General features: G+C 48.3%; 6 protein-coding genes across 6 annotated transcripts; 3 read left to right on the top strand and 3 right to left on the bottom strand.

Annotated features, from left to right (window-relative positions):
* Nucleotides 1-2,244: 2,244 nt before the first annotated feature.
* On the bottom strand, nt 2,245-3,169 carry A1O9_10271 (uncharacterized protein; the record flags this gene model as incomplete). Its single annotated transcript, XM_013401005.1, has 3 exons — nt 2,245-2,472; nt 2,540-3,063; nt 3,121-3,169. The coding sequence occupies 3 exons, from the start codon at nt 3,167-3,169 to the stop codon at nt 2,245-2,247; spliced, it is 801 nt and encodes a 266-aa protein (XP_013256459.1).
* Nucleotides 3,170-4,343: 1,174 nt separating this feature from the next.
* On the top strand, nt 4,344-6,353 carry A1O9_10272 (uncharacterized protein; the record flags this gene model as incomplete). Its single annotated transcript, XM_013401006.1, has 1 exon — nt 4,344-6,353. The coding sequence occupies one exon, from the start codon at nt 4,344-4,346 to the stop codon at nt 6,351-6,353; it is 2,010 nt and encodes a 669-aa protein (XP_013256460.1).
* Nucleotides 6,354-6,494: 141 nt separating this feature from the next.
* On the bottom strand, nt 6,495-7,563 carry A1O9_10273 (uncharacterized protein; the record flags this gene model as incomplete). The annotated part of the gene is made up of 3 exons (XM_013401007.1): nt 6,495-6,897; nt 7,025-7,269; nt 7,390-7,563. The coding sequence occupies 3 exons, from the start codon at nt 7,561-7,563 to the stop codon at nt 6,495-6,497; spliced, it is 822 nt and encodes a 273-aa protein (XP_013256461.1).
* Nucleotides 7,564-8,085: 522 nt separating this feature from the next.
* On the bottom strand, nt 8,086-9,786 carry A1O9_10274 (uncharacterized protein; the record flags this gene model as incomplete). Its single annotated transcript, XM_013401008.1, has 1 exon — nt 8,086-9,786. One exon carries the CDS (start codon nt 9,784-9,786, stop codon nt 8,086-8,088), a length of 1,701 nt encoding a protein of 566 aa, XP_013256462.1.
* Nucleotides 9,787-10,148: 362 nt separating this feature from the next.
* A1O9_10275 (uncharacterized protein) lies at nt 10,149-11,991 on the top strand (the record flags this gene model as incomplete). Its single annotated transcript, XM_013401009.1, has 3 exons — nt 10,149-10,717; nt 10,777-11,139; nt 11,196-11,991. The coding sequence occupies 3 exons, from the start codon at nt 10,149-10,151 to the stop codon at nt 11,989-11,991; spliced, it is 1,728 nt and encodes a 575-aa protein (XP_013256463.1).
* A 2,720-nt stretch (nt 11,992-14,711) lies between these two features.
* On the top strand, nt 14,712-15,260 carry A1O9_10276 (uncharacterized protein; the record flags this gene model as incomplete). The annotated part of the gene is made up of 2 exons (XM_013401010.1): nt 14,712-14,825; nt 14,928-15,260. 2 exons carry the CDS (start codon nt 14,712-14,714, stop codon nt 15,258-15,260), a joined length of 447 nt encoding a protein of 148 aa, XP_013256464.1.
* Between the last annotated feature and the right edge of the window lie 998 nt (nt 15,261-16,258).

Genomic DNA, 16,258 nt, shown 5'->3' on the forward strand with positions numbered 1-16,258 from the left:
CATCTAGTAGGATTAGACACCTGAAGCACATGATTGATTCGAAGTGTAAAACACAGAGCACAGTCCATCTAGCGAGGAGCATTTGATATCTCAGCATTACTTACAGGACCAGGCATATAATGGGCGCAGCCTTGGAGCAGAACCATGAGGCTTTTAGAGCCCACCTGCTAGATTTAAGCTCGCCACGCTTCCGCCAAATCGAACGGTAGACTGCCCAATCCCATGTCGACTGGGCGAAGACTCTGCCATTTCTAGCAGATTAGTTTGCGAGTTTGCTAGAGCTTTACAACAAGGAATATTTTGGTATCACTTCCGATAGTGAAGTTCTACGAAGATTATACTAGCTCCAAATTGCTGACTTGAACAATAGGGATTTTGCTGGAGAATCTCTACCAAGAAAGGGACGATGACATTGATGGAAACAGGATCGCTGCCTGTGCCAACGGATTTCTGAACGCTCTGCTTAAAGTGCGATCACAAGTTCAATATGACACGACTACGCCAGAGTGGCGAGCATGGTCAAACCCAGAATTTCTCACCAATGACAATGGTATTCGGCTCGAGCCTCTTGATCGCGATCTGCTTAACAAAGCGGGCGCCATCGTTGCGTCCACACTGTCTGAGGAAGGCTACTAAAAATCGTTCGCGTCCAGAAGGATAAATCACTTTCTTGGAAAGCTTTGCAATGCTCCCGGGATCATGAACGAATTATCTTCCAACGTCCTCATCTTTGGAAAACCAGACGCCATAGAGCCATTGGTTGGGTCGCTCCACGGACATCATAGCACCTACCCTTTTGTGGAGCGGAGCCGACGTACATCGATAATGGGCCTTTCAAAGGAACGCATATTCCCCAGCCAGAAAGAAAACTTGCCTTGGAGTTCATGCAGTCTCTCGCAGAGTTAGAGAGGCAACAGGCGCAGCTATTCGAAGATATGGAGGACGAGAGAATGCTACCAGGGAGAGTGCATTTCGCAGATGAGCGACATCTTGGTGGGGCGTTCCAAGACAATCGAATCATTCCTCACGAGGATTTGTGCTTGAAAGACATTCAAGGCCGGCAAAAGAGCTCATAATCCAGATCGTAGAGAATTTTCAGCTTTGGATGACGCCGAAGGCAAGAGCAAACAGGGTTGAGGATTTTCTGCAACACCTTGAAAAGACCTATTTCTGTTGGATTGATGGCTATTGCAAGGGAGATCCATCCTACTACCGCATTCAAAACCCAGTTCTGCTTGTTGAGTTGGACCATCATAGGGGATATGGTTGACGAATACGAAGACTATGAATTTTCATATTCACAGTCATGAGACTTCAGAATGGTGGAGATTACGGCAATTCAATCAGGGAAGCCGGCCAAAAGCTATAAATTTGATTGAGGTAAGCATATAAGGGTTGGCTCTACAATGACCGATCGAAACTAGAAGAGTAATACAGCGGCTCCTAGCTCAGAAATCGATTTAGATGTCAAGGAGTTTGCTGTAGAAAAAGTGGTCTTCTTTGCTGCCAACATCGCAAATTAGACTAAAAAGTACAGCTATAAAAGCTGACTACCTGAGACGCAACCGAAACTTCACAGGCACTAGAGTCTTACATGATGTTAGACCTCCATGCTCCACATACTCGATCTTTGAATCGACCGGTCCCACAGGATCAAATTGTAGAACCATCTGACTTAGAGCAATCTTGAGTTCAATTAGTGCAATGCTGCTTAATGTTAGCCTTCAGGCCATGCATTGGGGTGGAAAATTTCGGAGAATGACTTACTTCTGACCGAGGCAATTTCTTGTCCCACGGGTGAAGGGGACGTTGAATCTCTGCATCATCGTGGTTTCCTCTACCATCTACCGCTCTGGTTTGAATTTGTAAGGTTCTGGAGACACTATAAGATCCAGGCAGTGATTTATTGGATTACCGCTGAGTATTGTCTGTGGGGATGTTTAGTTGATCAGTATTCCACATGAGTCAGTGAGGTGCCTACCCCTTCAGCGAAGTGTAGGCTTTTGTAGGTGAAGCCACCGGCTGGTACGACTCGTGGATGTCTTCCTCGAATTGGCACTGCAACTCGTACAGCCTCTTTCACGCATGATTCTAGTAGAGGTACAGATTCCAAGGGTGTGATATCAGGTCGCTGTTTGAAACCACAACTGGCGTCTAGTTCACATTGCAAAGCCCTCCAAAGCTCAGGTCTAGCTGCCAGATGGCAGAGTGCAGTGGTCAGAGATATCGCAGTTGTTCCAGTACCTACTCGATTCTCTTCTTGTTAGCTTCTCCTTCATTAACATGGTGCATAGCATTTAGGAGCACTTCACCAGCAATTAACATAAGCCCACCATTTGAAACCAATCTGTCGGGGTCCAGATTTATGCCTTTTGACTGAGCTTTTCCCATCATACTATCGAATATGATCATGCCTGCTGTCTCACCACTTAACTTTCTCTCTCGCAGCCTCACCAGCCCTTCCGCAGCTCCCTGCATGCCACAGGACTTAGTGTTACATAGTTCGGTGGAAGACCTTGTGTGATCGCTCGGAACTTACCTTGTTGATATCGGGGAGACCGGAAGGCATGAGCCGTTGTGCTAGCATCGCGATATGGCGAACTATTGGGAAATGCTGAAAAACAACAACGGATGGTGCAAATCCTTCGATTCCCAAGAATATGGGGTGGGCGAAGTTATCGGTTTTGAGAGCACCATCTGAGGAACCGTAGCTGAACCTCGAAGCTGTTTCAAGCTTGAGACATTGCGTATCGTGCCACAACGGAATGGGGTTCCCTTTCGAAATAGACGCCTTGATTTGGGCGACCCATCGTTCTACACTATCATAGAAAGTGTCTTGCATGCCAACGACATTTTTCCGGGAGAAAGCGTGTGACATGAGGCGCTTCTCTTGGGAGTGGACCTCCCTGCTGGTTTCGGAGAAAACATTGCTACGGGGAAAGTCGAACGCATTGTAGTAGGAAGGGGCCTTGGTGAACTTGGTGTTTTGAGTGTATATGGATTCGAGATAATGCTCGATATCATTGATTGCAACCTCATTCGGCTGAATCCTGATCAGAGGACCTGCCACCCTAGTTCAACAAGTATCTCGGCGACTGGGTGGGTCCGTATTATGCTCACCATACTTCTCGTGAAGGTGGTAGATCTGCTCATGACCATCTCCGTGCATTTCTTTGACAAACAACCACAGTGATGTTGCAGCCGCCCATCTCGGCCCTGGAACTTTGGCAAGGGGGTGGAGATACTGGTTGTACAAAATACGCCTGCAAAAGTAGCAGATGCTCACAACTAACAATACTACTACAAAAGTGGCAACATTGACGGTTATAATCTCGATAGAGAAGATAGAAGATAGTGGCAGATTGGAAACTTCTACAACCTTGCACTTATCCTGATACCGCATGATTTTATGCAACTATACCAACCTGCCTGATGCAAACAAGGCTGAGTCCACAACACAGAAGCCGGTGGCCCCGGAGGGGGCGGGGACTCCTCGAGGATCCAAAGGTTGTATGGAGACCCCCGCACCGCCAAGCCTACTAAGGGAAGCAAGCCTAGGCGCAGGAACAACACAACGATCAGCGTTGGTAAGCAGCACCGCTATCAAACTCAACCTGAAATTATTCACACTTGGATCGGTCCATTGGGAGTATGGATTGGACACGAATCCGAGCTTAATACCTAGATCTCAGGAACATCAGCGCTGGGAAGGAAATGGGAACTGATATTGATACCACGAACTTTGAGGGAGGCCGCATCAACCTCATTGAAGGCGACGAGGTACCGGTTAGCTCACCTCAGCCCCGGCAAGACCAAAACCGCTTCCAATGTCCACAGTGTCGCAAGGCTTACTCGCGACGTGATCACTTGAGCAGGCATGTCATAAGTCATGCCAATGAAAGGCAGTACAAATGCTCTTCTTGTGGCAAAGCGTTTGCTAGAAAGTGCAGTGACTTTGACCCCTTCTAGCAAGGTTACTAACAAGTCTTAGGGACTTGTTACGGAGACATCTCCAGCTCCACGAATCTTCGCCAGTCTCCAACTCGTACCTAAAATCAAGTTTTGGTCGGGTTGAGAAGGCTTGCAAAACTTGTGCCCTCGCTAAGTCGAGATGTGATGATGTGAAACCCTGTCGTCGCTGCCGGACGCGCGCGATTGACTGTCTCCCTGACACCTCGAACTCTTCTACAACGGCAAAGCCTGTGACCACAGCCAGACTAGCCCTCGTGGAACGTCCTGCTTCACCAGATGTATCCGTCCCTTGGACTGATGGGCTTCTCTCCCAGTACCATACAACCTCAGCGGCGAGGGTGGGCAGTGCAGCAGAGGGGAATCCTTTGTCGATGGGCCCAGATATTGACCACCCTGAAATACTGACAAATAATCAGTTTCCTGGTATCTTTCTGCCTATGAATGACACGGCTCAATTGCTTAGTCTGAGCCCCAAGGATATCACTCTTCTTGATCAAGATGGTGGTGGTCAATCCGGGTCCGTCAGTTTTGATTTGGAACCCAGTGCGGCCTTGCTGGACGATTTCTTTTCAGATGATATCGAGGATGGCTTTCCTTTAAGCTGGTGCTTCTCAACATTGGCCAACCGTAACCCCGAGCCTACAACGTTGGAAAAGTTTCCATCAAAGCAGATGAATCAGACGGAGACCGCTTTTCAGAACTCTCCATGGCTGACTCAAGGCCTCAAGAGCCCCACGGTGCATCAGTCAGACACAGGAGCGGCAGCTTCCACCTCAGATCTGGACTTAATTCGGCATCTTTCTAGAAATTTCTGGTCTGCAGTACCGCAGCGATTTGATCAAAGGACGCGAGATTCTTTGGTCGCTCTCATGGCAAGTGAGGGGAAGCCTTGTGATGGACCTTCTCCCCATATCGACTTTCCGTCCCTTCGCCTGCTTGATATTCTGTTGGACAGGTTTTTCAGAAAGCAAGACCAAAAGGTCGACTCGTGGATCCATTCTGCCGCCTTTAGTCCGGCACTGACAGATCTCGACCTTACTAGTATGATTTTGGCATGGAGTGCGCTAAACTCTCACATTTACAGCCTTCGTCGGTGGGGTTCTCGGCTGTGTAGAATTATTCAGGCCCGACTCAATCGACGAATTCAATGCGAATACGATTGCTCCACTAATATCTCTTTGTTGCAAGCTCTTCTCTTGAGCGTTGAGGTCGAAGCGTGGAATTGCGACCATTCTTGCCTGCTTCAAGGGAGTTCACTGTCAGGACTTTTGAATGATTGTCTACGGTTGAGCTGGCGGACCAATGCTGGGCAAGAAGATGTTGGAGCAACGGCTGCTTGGGCAAAGAGTGAGTTGACAGAGAGTAGTTGGCAGCAATGGGTAACTTGGGAAAGCCGAAACCGATTAGTGGCCCGATTCTCAATCCTTGAAAACCAAAGAGCCGCCGCTCTCGGCATCCGACCATCTCTAGCCGTCGACGTCCTCCGTCAACCTTTACCGCAACCCAGGACTCTATGGATGGCCAGGACAGAAACGGAATGGAACAAGTTGTATACTCCGCAGTCAGATGAAGCAACAACGGCCGAGGATCTGCTAGCGTCGCTGATGACAGCCCCACTCTCGGAAGGATTCTTCGACTTTGCGTTTGCCTACAAGATAATTGCACTTCAGTTAACAGGTTCTGTTGTTGGAAATCATCTGATGGGATCGCCCTTCAAGCTACGAGCTCATGTACATGCCAATTGGAAGAACGAAATTAGGCGCGTCACTGGCAATCTAGCCAGAACAACCCATGCTCTCTCGAGCCTTCTAAGTGGCATTGCAATTTCTTACTTGTCCATGGTCACGGATTCGTCCATTGACGACTTCGAGGTGCTCCTAGGACGAACGGGCCAAAAAGCGTCTGAGAAAATGTCATGCGTAATGGAGCCTTGGATAAACACTCAGGAGAGCAGAAAGACCATCTGGCATGCGGGACAGATCCTCCGCATCTTCCCGCAGATCAACAGACCATTGAGCAGTTTTCACGTGGTCATGGTGTATCAAGCCGGGCTATTCCTTCTAGGCTACTCATGGCTCAAACGGCGAACAGGGAGTTTGACTCGTCAAGACCTCGCCCTGCTTCCCAACTTGTGTCTGAACGGCGACGACATTACTACAGCAGAAGACTTTTTCGTAAGCGGATTCTGGGAACCTGTGCTGCAAGCCAGTACGACAGAAGGTGCCCCTCCTGTTTCACTGCGAAATCCCCAGGATGTTGCCACTGTTGTTGCAGACATCATACTCGACAAGACCCAAGGCAGTGAGGAACTGTCTCAATGGTTGGTTGGGGGACTTGTACAATTATTGAAAGATATTGCTGCCAGTGTTCCCTCTCCCTGACCAGAATGATAACTTCGGAGACCTTGGCTGCCCCTCAGTCTATTGGCCCAGAGTGGCAATATGATTCTCACAAAAATGAGGCCTTCCCAGACAGTTTTCGAGACTCTCAATCTTAATTTTTGATACGACGCCACGCCAATCTCAACTGCTGGCCACCTCCCTCGCAAGCTCTCTTACATCAACTTTGGCTACCGGCTCTCCATTCCAGGTAGTAAACTTCCGGATTGCATTCACAACTGCCTCCACCACCTCTATCCGATTGCCCATCCCCAAGCTCGCCTTTGTGTGAGAAATGGCTTGACGGGTTGCTCCACTGGCACTGATGGCACTCATCACCAGCAGCTGCGTTTCGAAGTCCTCATAGCGACCGCACATGGTAGTTCCACCCATCGAGTACCCAAATATTACAGTCACAATGGTGTTGCTAAATTCCGGAAAGTACGTCGAAATGGTTGCACCAACCTCAGGATTGTTGACCTTACTGTACGTCCTTTTGTTCGTTGCTCGACCGAGGGTATTGTGAACATCTGGCGAAAGAGGACCGCTAAATCGAGAAGAAGGCAAAGCCGTTAGTAATATATCCTATCAGCACCACGAAAACATGTATCCAATGGTAAACCAGCTTCTACCTGGAATTGACGTGACAAGTATACCAAGGGAAATGGACGTACCGGGATTTGGCGAATCCTGCACTGTCCTCAATGCCTTTATCGTACAAACACTTTCCAATCCCCAGAACAGCTGGAACGATCCAGGGAATCCCCACAAAAGGCCAGACAGTCATTATGACGTCGCTGAAGCGGGCAATTACTGTAGACAGCTGGGAATTCTCAGAAGGGTCTGGATGCGCGGTGATTTTCAAGTCCAACAGATAAGGGACGATATCAGCCCTATGGGCGCCAATACATATTGAGGCCTGGAACAATTTGTCAACATGCTGTAACCTCAATAGCGAGGCTCTTGATCTTGATGGCTAGAGCCATCACTTCGGCTCTCTCAACTGAACGAGCTAGATGGCCTTTAGCCCCGAACTCACCAAGATTGGAGCAGCAATGTCTTTCAGCTCAGGTGCCTGATCGACCATCCCTTGCAGAATACCGGTGACAGTAGTGGCGTCGTAAAGCGGTGTCCCAGGCCGATTGTTCGCGGTGATGTGTGCGAATTCTGATATCGCTCTGGCTGGGTGGGACAACCGTTCCATGCCGGACATCCTTGAAAAGCTCGAGATGTCAGTGCGCGCACAATTGATAAGTACGCTTCGAGACCGCGATATGCTATGGGAAGACACAGTAGTTTCACGGGCAGAAGATGTAAGGAAGTATACCGCCCAACTAACTACTTACCAACCATCCCTGTCTCCAGTTATTTTCTCGTTGAATCTGCCGCTGTCTGTGGAGAGTAGACTAGCCCATGCATACGATCCCCACCGGCCCCTCATTCAACAACCTAGTCACCATCCATGACTTCACGAGACTGTCCCATCTCCGACGAGAGTATGACAAAAATGGACAGACGAAGTCAAAAGCCCCCCAAAATTAAGGTGGTAATGCTAGTTTTGGCTGAAAGGTCGGCGCTAAATCTTTAGCATTTGGCCTACAAAACTCACAATTATCTTAGACATCTTCAAGATCTAAGTTGGGAAAGGCTAGTTGGACCAGAGTTTGCGTTACAATATAGTCTATTGCCAGTGGATTGTGTGTGTACATAGTGTCTCGGCATGATATTGCGGCTCTTAAAATGAATTCATCAATAAGCCGACGACATCTTGAGCAGAGCGGACCTTTCCCACAATATGCTGGTCAGGCCGAATCAAGAGTCCTTCACCAACGTCTAGACCTAGATATTCCAAAAGTTTGTCGGCGTCTCCTTTACCTGCTGATTGGAGGATCACGGAGAAAGGGTAGTTTGTGGCTATGGTGATCTTGTTCTCAGCGTCCGAGTCTACACTCTCTCGTACCAGTAATGTGATATCGGTGTCAGATATCAAATCCAAGGATGATCTTCCATCTACCAGCCACGAATGAGGCAAGCGATATCCTGATTTAATGGATGGTTCATATCGGGAGCAATCTTCCCTTAATCGAACAGCGCAGTCCGGTTGACCGTATGCATATCCGATCTGGAGGCCTAATGAGTCGAAGTGAAGTCGATTGGCCTCCAGGGCCTCCCTTGCTGCCGCCAGGAATGCCGGGTTTTGCAACCTGTTCTCGATCTCGTCGATTGGTAAATCTGGTTCAAGATCTCTCGAAAGATTCTCCATAGATTCGAACCAGACCAGAGAGTTGTGCCACGATTGTTGTGCATTGGCAATGGCGATTGGTCGTCGCTCGGAACTATATGATTCGAGCAATCGACCAGGATTCTGTGATTTACCCTGAAGCGAGTAAGCGAGCTTCCAACAAAGATTGTGTACATCCGCCATTCCAGTGTTGATGCCCAGACCTCCAGTTGGAGGGAACGAATGCGCAGCATCTCCAGCAAGGAAGATTTTATGATCGGCCGAAGAGTATGAAGATGCTATACGAGGTTCTGTAAACCATGAATTAGCGGCGACAATTTCATAGTCCAGTTTTTTCCCTATGAATTCGTCAACAAGCTCTTGACACCTAGCCTGAGTGAAACTGCTCGGTGGTTCCACATCGAGATCCACCCGTCTAATGAGAACCCAGTTACTTGAGAGATCGTGGGCTATCAAAGTACCCTTGACCAGGGGCAGACAGCTGAAGTATAGCTGCCCTGGTCTACCGAGCTCAGAGACAAGCGATAATAGATCGCCCCGACAGCAGATAGACACGAACCAAAGCTTCTCGCAGTTCTGTCCTGGCAAACCAGCCCAGCTGACATTAGTCAGTGTTTTCCGAACCGTTGAGTCCGTACCATCTGCACCTACAACGAAATCAGATTTGATGCTGTGATTTTGGCCGTCTGATCGTTGTGTGATCGAAGATTCAACGAGATGCTGGTCGTTGATCTTCCAAGAGTTCCAACTGCAGTTGCGGTGAATCTGAACCAACTCGCTCCGCAATACTGCTTCCTCCAAAGCACTCTCAAGGATATATTGGGGGACATTGAACAGAGGTTCAGGAGTAACTTTCCGAACCTGCGTATCCTGTCGCTCATAGGGGATTCTGGTCAATAGGACCCCAGATAAGGTGGTGACAAAGTTGACCCATTCCGATTCTTCAACTGGAGCTCCTTTTCCTCTCAGACCGCTCACATCAAATCCTATCTGGCGAAGGATTTCGGATGACCGTGGGTTGACAGCATGCGCCTTGGGTTGTGGTAGACGGGCTCTGTGTCGTTCAACAATCAATGATCTGATTCCGTGTCGGGCAAGCAGTAGTGATGCAGTAAGACCAACTGCTCCTCCACCGACGATCAGTACGGGAATATAGTGCGGTATCGACGCTGCAACAGCGCCTAAGTCCCCCATGGCTGAGTTACAAATCAGCACGAAAGAGGATTACAGGTGATCACCAGGGATCCTCCGTGCGTCAATGGTACTATTATTGCCCACAAACTCAGCGTTGGTCGCGTTTCCAACCTTTTCTGCTGGTGATTCCATGGGTAGCCCCCTTACCGGGCTGGCGGTTGCGGCGGGGCCGGGGTGGGGGAATCTGACTTTGACTCCCCAAAAGAAGTGCATCATTATTTACCCAGAATGGTCTCACACTCAGTATATCATGCAGATATAACCTATTGTCAAGCTGGCGGCTATCACAATTATCAGATCTTGGACTTGAATTGTGAACGCTCAACCTCTTTCCTCCCATTGAGCAATCATCAGGCGCCAGCATGGCTCTCTCTGCAACCGAAGACGCTATCGATTTTCACCACAACTCGTGTCCCTTCCAGCCAGCTCGTGGGCCAAAGGAGGTTTGGGACGCTTTCGACCCATCCTCACGCAGATTTAGTGATGCTGGCATGAATATTGAATTCAACCATGACATTCCCACTCGCGATGGAATCAAGCTACGAGCAGATATTTACCTGCCACAGGATATATCAGAAGCCACAAAGTTGCCTGTAGTCCTCGCCATCACTCCGTATGGCAAACAGAGCCCCTTCGATGTCTCACTAATCCCAGAGAGCAGAGAGTGGGATGCTGGGTTTAATGGGGTCAACTTCTCAAAGTATACGCTGTTCGAGGGGAGCGATCCACACTTCTGGACTCAACACGGCTATGCCTATGTAGCTGTTGATTCTAGAGGAAGTTTCGCATCCGAGGGCGACTTTCTCCCATTCCTCTCGAAGCTGAGTGGCCTCGATGCGTATGATGTTATTGAGTATATGGGCACTAGTGTGGGGTGGTCCAATGGTCGTATTGGTATGATTGGAGCAAGTGCACTTGGTGCGGTGCAATGGTATCTCACTCGAACCCTTGGAAGAGACTTTTGAGGTGACTGACACCAAATTAACTCAGGCTTGCGGCAGAGTTTCAGCCACCACATCTCGCTTGCATTATGGTTCAAGATGCGCTGACAGACATGTACCGTGACGTCGCATTCAAGGGGGGTGTCTTGCACAAAAACTTTTTGGAGGGTCTGAATCAAATATATCTCGCACACGGTAATGCAAAAGGGTCTCTCGTGACTGACGTGGCTACGGCTTGCGAGAGATATCCTTACTACAACGAATTTTGGGAACAGCATACTGCTGGAATCGAGAATATAGTTTGTCCGGTCTACGTCATCACCAGCTTTGCTGACAACGGGGTCCATACTCCGGGATCCATACGGGGCTACCTGGCCGCAAAGTCGGCCCAAAAGTTTATCGAGTTACATCCGTGCGATTTTTCTTCTTGATCCCAACTATACTATTGTGATGCTGACCCATATATAGGTATCTCAAATGGGAATGGCAGTTAACAGCTGAGTCACTGGAGCGACAACTTGCCTTTTTCAGCAAGTTCTTAGAGGGACCTGATCACCGCCTCGCCCAGTCTGTCGACTTCTGGCCTCCTGTCAGACTACATGTGACTGAGAAACATTATGCCGGCTCTTGGAGATCCGAGAATGAATTTCCTCTCGCTCGCACTCAGAGAGTCAAATACTTTCTGGGCAAGGAAGGTCGACTTGAAGGCAACTCCACAAAGGGATCGGACGCGGTCACTTACAGCGCAAAGGAGGGTACTGTACTTTGGACGAAGACCTTTTCGAAGCCAACTGAATTTACCGGAACGGGGCGCTTGCATCTTGCGTTCTCTATCTCCTCAGGTAAAGATGCAGATGTTTTTGTGACTCTCCAGAAGCGCGATCGCACTGGCAACATCGTCCATTTCCCCTTTCACTCATTTATCAATGACGGCCATGTGGCTTGGGGCTGGATCTCAGCATCGAAAAGAAAAGTGGCCGACCACGCATATGGAGACGAGGTAGTCTACACCTTCCGAGAGCAGGATGTACAACCACTCCAGCCAAACCAGAAGGTTGAGCTCGACATTGGCATTCAACCCTCTGCCACATTGTTCCGTAAAGGGGAGACTATCCAAGTTGTTATACAGGGGCGAGATTTCAATGATTACAGCCCGTCGTGTCAAGTCGGTCGCGCTGGGACAGGGTGTAATGAAGGAGAGCACACCATTTTTTTGGAGGGCAGTTATGTCGAGCTGCCCCTAATACCACAAAAGTTCATCTGATCGGGTCAGCACTTAGGTAGCTTATCAAGGCCTTAATGTCACCAGTTCTGACCACGCGTCATTAGAATCATATTCAAAGCTCAATCGAATGACAATGTAGGGGAAAACGCAAAATATCCTATATCGTGCTTTAGGATAGTTTGTTAGTAATTTGTTGCACTCCGAACGGCTTGTTTGGTGCTGTTAAGTTTGGGTCTACAGCACTGAGCACCACTTCTGTCCCAGCGGGGAAAATTGCTGAAAAAGACTGTGATGACGCGACCGCAGGTTGAACCTCGATATTACCCCTGGTGACTTACTCGTGAAGCCAAGGTCAGTGCCCCCGCCATCACCGAGACCAGGAAAGAAGTCTCAATCCTGCCGGTACCGGCTTGAGATGTAACTAGTGATCTCCCTTTACCATTTAGGTTTGAACTTGAGACTATGATATCCAAAATAGGATGGAACCTTGTAGCCTGGTGAAGCCACATTGAATCCAGACGATAAATAAACATGTACATAATCTGTATGGTGATTTACAAGTGGAATGATAAAGTTTTGATGAATTCGATTAGGTGTCTGGGCTGTTTGTTACTGAAAATAGTCCCGTACACTTTTTAGTCTCGCTAAGTGACAGATGTACTCCTGTTCCGGGGCCACCAAGATACGAGCGTGCGAAGCTGAGCCGTTTTCTTTTGCTTGCTATTTTGTGTGAAAGCTGCTTTTAGTTCGGTACGGTCCTCAAAAGTGTACTGGGTGCGGATGGGTCTCTGAAGGTATGATTCGTATATTTGAACACGTTGCGTACCTATCTTGTGCTGGAATAGGAAGCTAATCTAACCATGTTGCACCTTAAAGTACTACAAGTCTAAAAAGAGAGACAATCCAATGGGAATCATAGGTTCAAGCAGGCGTTAATATTCTCATCAACAGATGTGTTACTCGTATATCAAAAGAGATAGTAGAGCTCTGTGATACCAGGAGTTTGAATTTAGCACACAACTTTCTGTACCTCGCGTTCTACTGGCTTTGAGTAAGTTGATCGTCAGCACTCCGGATAAGAGATACGCTATCGCTCTAGATAAGTCCGCGGGCAAAATAGATTTTGGAGAGAGAGCAAGCCAACACACTCCTTTTGACGCGGCCGGAATCCAGTTCTCGCAATTCATTAGCACCATTCATGCTATCAATCTTCTACGAGTGTAGCACATGGTGTTCCGCTCGCATTTTGGAGAGAGGTTCCTGACAAGTACACACGAGTGATGAAATACCCCATGGCGAGGTCGACATGACGAGCTGGAATACCTCAGACTACAGTATCAGCCTAGTCTGCCAAGTAGAATTCAGCGGAAAAGGGCGCTGTCAACGCTCACAGGTCATTTTTGAATACCCGACTTTGTGCTGGGAACATCTAGCGTTGGCATTACCCAGCCCTTGCCACACTTTCGCCCGATATAAATTTTGTAGCGCCACGGAGCGAGTGAGTGTATTGCATGATCCGCGTGTCTAGCAGAGTCGATGAACTAATCGATTGAGCATCAAGAGAGAGACAAGCAACATTTCACGTTGCAAACGAGAAGCTGTTGAAAGCGAGATCTTTTTGGGAGCTCTGCATACGGATACGATAACCACCTCCCAGACTTGTACAAACTTCACTTCTATTAGGCCGCTAGCTAGGCTACTCTTTTACACCGTGGCTTGGTAGATACTCTTAGAAATGTCCCTGGTCTCGAAATCCTGCTAGAGCTCAGACTAGGGCGGAGCAAGGTGATCAATCTGGTCACACCTTGTGTCAATGATAGCGTTGTAGGCCAATGGGTAAAGATACCCCGTGAAAGCAGCTAAGGGGCAAGCTATAAAACTCCGGCACAAGATTAAGGTTTTTTAGGGGCTGACGGGTTTGGTACAATTATCAGCGATCTATAGCGAATTGGTGACGGCATCAACAATCCTGGTGATGATGTGCTCCGCAAACTCCACCACATCCCCAAGTCTAGCAACATGGCCGTTGCTTATCAGAAACATGATAGCGAACATTCCAATAACTGACGATATTACTGGCAGTTAGTGGGAATGGCGACAGAGTGAGATAAAGTGACCTTGTTTAAATGCTCTTGTTTTGCAGTCATTTTTTGGGCTTGAGCGTTCGCCTCAGAAACGTTGAACTCCCAGGAGCGAGAAACGTCGAGATGGTTCCAAGCATTGTAAAGAATGTAAGCAGACGACAGGTTGACCGTTGGAATGTTTGGATGACTGATTGCGTTTCAGTTTCGTTCCTTCATCTGGGATTCGGACACCCAGTTGAAATCCGGGGAAGAGCGCGTTCTGCTCCGGAACTTGACTTTTCGATCCTCTCCATCGGCTGTCTTGGGTTCTTCCTCAAGTACCTGGACCAGGGAAATCTTTCCAATACATATGTGAGTGGTATGCAGGAAGACCTGCATATGTTGGGTAATGAATACACCTATGCCGTGACCTCCTACACAGTGGCATATGCGGTTGTGCAAATCCCATCAAACATCATTATCCAGTACATTCGACCTTCATACTGACTTGCGGTCATGGAAATCGCCTGAGGCACCTTTACCTTTGCACAAGCTGGTGTGCAAAATGCAACGCAGTTATCTGTTATTCGATTCTTCGTTGGCTTCTTCGAAAGCTCGTTCTTCCCAGCACTGTTGTTTGTTCTTGGGTCTTGGTACACCAAAACTGAATTGGCGAAGCGAATTGCCATCTTCCATATGACTGCGCCAGTTGGTTCGGCCTTCGGAGGCTACCTCCAAGCAGCTGTGTACAAGAGTTTAGATGGTCAGCATGGGCTAGCAGGCTGGAGATGGCTCTACATTGTCTGTAGGGTAGGTTTCTGTTCCACCTTGCCGCCATACAATTCCTTCCTGGATCCAAACTGACTGTGATATGGCTAGTGAATGACCGTCCCTGTAGGTTTGGCGACGTAGCTTATTCTTCCCGGCACTCCATATACGACAAAAGCTTGGTTTCTCAAAGAAGAAGATAAGCAACTAGCAATTGAGCGAGTCCGGAAAGCAGGCAAAGCAGCACCGGCAAAAATCACGCTCAGAACGTTCAAGCGTATACTGACTCGATGGCGATGGTATGCCTTTGTCCTCGGATACGTGCTTTATGGATCATCGTGCGGTGCCAGCGACTACTTTGGCATCTGGCTGAAGTCCGAGGGTTTCTCGGTTGTCAACTGTAATCTGATCCCAACAGGTACGAAGCTGATTTCTGGGTTCTGCATCGTCCTTTGGGATTCCTTTTCGACTACATAGGAAGCAGGTTTGTCTTCGTCTTTGGCCCATTGACTTATGGCTTCGTCCTCAACGGCATTTTGGCATTTTGGTCAGCGAGTCAAAATGCGAAAATGTTTGCTTTCTTGACAGTCGAAGTTCAGCTCCTTCATAGCCGAGAAAAATGACTGGGGCGTAGCATTAGTATGTCAGACACGGAGGAAGGCGAGTCTGGTCGATCCGTGGATGGGGTTATTGGCGACTTTAAACATCCTGGTCGGACGACCCATCCTCGGGAAGTTACTGATCTGGCATAGGGAAGCTCCATGTGAGCCATTCTGTGTCTGAAAGCTTAAGGATCGTTCAAGCTACTGGCACTGTTCCATTGTTTGCTGAAAGTGTTACTACTATCTCTCCAGCAGGAAGGAATTAGTCAGAGGATTGTCCCGTCATGGATTAAATGATTAAGTGACTTGGGTGCGTAGTGCACTGAAGGAAAGAGCCATCCCTCGAGAAAGGATTGCCACGGGCATGCTACGAATATTTCAAGAATACTGAAACCCTGCATTGTCATTGCAAAAGTATCAGTGTTCGTTTGTCCTCTTCATCTGAGCATCTGTTTTGTGTTTGCATATCGGTTACTGATTCCGGATTTATTTATCATTTCCCTTTCTTTCACTTGAGTTGAACCGTAATAAAATTACGTGGCTACTTGCCCAGCTATTGTCTAAGCCTTACAGAATTCGCACCACTACCCGGACGCAGTCTCGACCATCGCTTCTCTCAGCCAAAAAGATGCATCACGCCACGTCCAACGATTCAGAAGGCGGTTTCGCCTCATACTATCAGCATTCGACCAAGAGGAGTTGGCTATCCCTGTCACAGAAGGACCTTAGCATTATTTTGAGCCGTGTCGATCGGCCTTCTTTGAAATGTTGTCAGCCACTCAATCAATCGACGTCCACTTGCGCTACACGTCTCATCTTTCAACAGACACGCTTTGGCCTGCTAAGTATAGCCCCTGTAAGTTGAGGGCGATC

This window comes from Exophiala aquamarina (genome assembly GCF_000709125.1).
Source record: "Exophiala aquamarina CBS 119918 chromosome Unknown aczIA-supercont1.12, whole genome shotgun sequence".
In the NCBI taxonomy this organism is placed as follows: domain Eukaryota; kingdom Fungi; phylum Ascomycota; class Eurotiomycetes; order Chaetothyriales; family Herpotrichiellaceae; genus Exophiala; species Exophiala aquamarina.